This window comes from Pollicipes pollicipes, unplaced genomic scaffold (assembly GCF_011947565.3).
Source record: "Pollicipes pollicipes isolate AB1234 unplaced genomic scaffold, Ppol_2.1 Scaffold_4881;HRSCAF=5763_pilon_pilon_pilon, whole genome shotgun sequence".
Lineage (NCBI taxonomy): Eukaryota > Metazoa > Arthropoda > Thecostraca > Pollicipedomorpha > Pollicipedidae > Pollicipes > Pollicipes pollicipes.
This window is the reverse complement of record NW_023596576.1, coordinates 39562983-39566719: the sequence shown is the minus strand read 5'-3', so window position 1 is coordinate 39566719 and position 3737 is coordinate 39562983. Positions and strand designations below refer to the sequence as shown.

Sequence of the window (3737 nt, the reverse complement as noted above, 5' to 3'; positions counted from 1 at the left end):
CACAGTGGCCATCGGCGGACAGCCGAGCCGCCGACATGGCCCAGTTTCTCAACCGACCAGCGGTGGTCCCCGGGCGCCCGTCGTCCGCTTCCCGCTCAAGGTGACGCCGCCAGCAGCCGCCCCCGGCTCGGCGCCGCCCCGCCCGTCTGCACCCGAGGGCGCGCCACTGGCGCCTTCGGCGGCGGCGACGGAGAACGCCTCGGCGGCGTTTCGGCTCGGCGACCCGTGACGTAATCGGGCACAGGTCTCCACGGGGGTTAGCCTGGTTTCGACACGGGGTCTATCTGAGCATCTCGAAGTCATGAATGAAAGTCCCCGGCGCCGTTGAACAATTTCGTTGCGCAATTTCGGCAGTATATAGTGCAAGTGCGGGTAGGCGAGCGGTGCTGGCCGCGGCGGTCGAGCCGCGCGGCTGCCGGGCTCCGGCTCTGGGAAAAACCTGGCCTGCAGGTCCACTTTCAGAGGTGGAGTTCTGTGGCGTTGCGTCACTGCAGGAGACCGATCTGGTCGACACTTGTCGCGCCGCGGCAAAGACAGACCACACGGCTCCCACAGACTGCGTTGCCACAGCGTGAGCCGACGAGCGATGGGAGATGACTGGGTGGTGTTGTTGCCATGGGCTGCGCTTGCGATCTGCTCTGCGGGCATCTTCAACGGTATACCGGCCTATCCAAAATATTTGTCATTTGCGCGTGGAAAATTATGGCTCACTCTCCTGATTCATGTGGTATCTTTGTTTTGCCAGTAATTTTTTGTCATACTCTAAAAATTCTAAGTTTGGCCTTAACACGATTATGGGAGCTCTTTCCGATATTTTTTGCCTTTTGGACCTACGTGAAGTGATTACTATTCTACGGCGCTTTCACCATGGCAGGATTTTACTCCAAGCATCACGGCTGAATTAACCCAAGGCAAAAAAGTAACAATGCTTAAGGTATGCAGGACTCGTTGGGGAAGGAATGCAGCACTGTGGTTTCGAATCCACATTATCTCATCACTCTTGAAAACATGTCTATAGAGCAGCCTTTTGGCAGGATGAACTTTCGTAGGCAGTTATCGGCCTGGACGCGATCACGATCCACCACGAGGACCGTTACGCTCCGACTTTCATGCGGGCTGTCGATATGAAAGATTGTGTTGTCGGTGTCGCCCCTTGTGATCGTGTCATGTTTTGCCTTCGTGTCGCGCCTGTTGTCTCCTCCGCCTTTGGTCTCTAAGGCGTCGCCGTCTGCCGTTCACGGCAGCAAGCTTTCACCCTGTCCGCCGTTTTGGCCAAAACTCTTCCCATGACCCCCGGGATCCGACAGTGTGCCTGCCATTTGGGTCGTCGACTGACTTCCTCAGTTTCACCCTGCAGATTCTTGGGGCGCGGCGTCGTGCAGCCCCTTCTCTGCGAGGCCCGTGCCTCACCCTCTCACTCTCGCCGGCAGCTTCTGGTGGGTGCGCTGTTGAGCGCCGCACTGGCCCAGGAAGGACAGCCGGAACGAGGGCCGCGGCCGCGGTCGGACCCGCCTCATCTCGCGCCAGCGTCTGGCGGATGTCATCGACGGCGCCGTGGTCGAGGAGAGCGGCGAGGGCGGTCGCAAGCGCGTGCTGGTGCGCCGGCCTGGCAGCGCGCGCCGCCGCGTCAAGGTGATCCGCCGGCCCAGGCCCAGCGCCACCACGCCCGAACCGGCGCCGGCCGTCGAGACCACGGCCGCGCCGCCCGTCACCACGTTCGCGCCGAGCCTGGCGTCCGTGTTCGCTACCAGCGCGCCGCCCGCCTTCACCACGGAGCCGACGTTCCGCGCGCCGCCGGCCTTCAGCGCCAAGCCGGCAACGTTCGCGCCGGAGCCGGCGTTCGGGTCGGAGCCGGCGCAGCAGCTGTTCGAGGAGGAGGCGCCGGGCCGGGCTGCGCGGCAGCGCTTCTCATCAGGCCGGCGCCTGGCGACGCCGTCGGTCGCCGCGCCAACGACAGCGCCGCGCCGCCAGAGGCCGGCCGAGGCCCAGTCCTCTGGCCGCCAGATCAACCGGAAGGAGACGGTGGTGGGCACCATCCGTAACTACTCGTACTACAACGAGGACGGCTCGTACACGTTCGGATACGAGGCGGAGGACGGCTCGTTCAAGGAGGAGACGCGCGGCGTGGACTGCGTGGTGCGCGGTAAGTACGGCTACATCGACCCCGACGGCGTGAAGCGCGAGTTCACCTACGAGTCAGGCAACCCATGCGACGAGGAAACCACGGAATCGGCACAGTTCGACGAGCAGGGCTTCCCAATCCTGGACGAGGCGGGTCGCCTGGAGGGCGGCGTGGACCCGCTCGACGACCAGCCCATCCGGAAGCCCAACATCCAGTTCATCTCGCAGACTAAGGAGGAACCGCTGGCCGAGGAGGAGCTGCGCCAGTTCCGTGTGAGCCGCCGGCGACGGCCGGAGAGCAGCAGCCGGCGCCGGCCGGTGGTGCAGGCCGAGCCGGTCGAGCTGGAGCCGCAGCCGAAGCCGCAGCCGAAGCCGATCACCTTCCGGCCACGCCCGGCGGTCACCTTCCGCCAGGAACCGGAGACGAGGCGGCCGCCGCCGCCCCCGACGCAGCGCCCGCAGCCGACCTTCAGCTTCCAGCCGGAGCCGGAGACGAGGCGGCCGCCGTCGCCCCCGACGCAGCGCCCGCAGCCGACTTTCAGCTTCCAGCCGGAGCCGGAGACGCGCCCCCAGCCAGCCTTCACGTCGCCACAGCCGCGGCCAGCCGTGGCCACGTCGAGGCCGCAGACCGGCGCTACCGTCTTCAGCTTCGACGAGGAGCTGCGCAACCTGCAGACGAAGCCAACGTCGGCGCCAGCGCCGCCCCCACGGCGCCCGCTTGACAGCGGCGACACGGACCTGACGCTTAGCCGGCCGTCCGGCCCGGTCAGCGGCAACTTCGAGCACCAGCTGGTGTTCGACCCGAACACGGGCAAGCACCGCACCGACCTCGTGCAGACGCTGCCCGAGGGCACTGAGATCCGCATTGGCGAGCACCTCAACTCTTTCTCCAGCCGTCCACGTACCACCACCACCCGGCGCCCTGCCACGTCGCCGTTCCAGAACTCGGTGTTCCAGTCGTTCAACTCGGCCCAGCCCAGCCGTCCGCCGCCGCCGCCGCCGACGCGTCCGCCGACGCGGCCGCCGACGACCACGCGGCCCACTCGCCCGCCGTTCAGCGGCTTCAGCCAGCCGCAGCAGCAGTTCCGGCAGCCGCAGCAGCAGCCGCAGCCATTCCGGCCGCCGCCGCAGCAGGCGCCGCGCCAGCCATTCTCGGTCTTCAACACTCTGCCGCGCCCGCAGCAGCCGCAGCAGCAGCAGCAGCAGCAGCAGCAGGTGTTCTCCGTGTTCAACCAGCCGCGGCCGCAGCTGCAGCCGCGCCCCCAGCTGACTCCGCAGCCGCAGCCGCCGCGCCCCCAGTCCAGCTCCAGCTCCAGCAGCCCCACGCCCAGCGCCGGTGGCGCGCGTCCCGTGCAGCAGGTCAGCTTCGGCACCCAGGTGGCCAATCCCGTGTTCGCCCGCTTCGGCGTGCCGCAGCCGTTCAGCCCGTTCGGTGCGCCGCCGCAGGCGCAGCAGGGCCAGTTCCGGCCGCCGCAGCCCATCAACTTCTTCGGCCGAAACTGAGCGCGGCGTGACGTCACCGTCGGATGTCGCGGCAAGCGGCTGCTCGGGCCAGCTGGCGGCTGACACGGTCAGGCTGGTGTTGACAAAGTAGTGTGTCAGGATACTGTTGTTAT

General features: G+C 66.7%; 1 protein-coding gene across 1 annotated transcript in view; it reads left to right on the top strand.

The window, feature by feature from the left end:
- Window positions 1-925: 925 nt before the first annotated feature.
- LOC119100364 (proteoglycan 4) overlaps window positions 926-3737 on the top strand; it is a gene marked incomplete at its 3' end in the record, with an annotated part of 8215 nt that continues 5403 nt past the window's right edge. Inside the window, exons 1-4 of the mRNA XM_037223465.1 lie at window positions 926-934; window positions 1528-1632; window positions 1903-3407; window positions 3453-3567. Coding sequence (XP_037079360.1) covers window positions 926-934; window positions 1528-1632; window positions 1903-3407; window positions 3453-3567 — 1734 coding nt within the window. The remainder of the gene's footprint in view (window positions 935-1527; window positions 1633-1902; window positions 3408-3452; window positions 3568-3737) is intronic.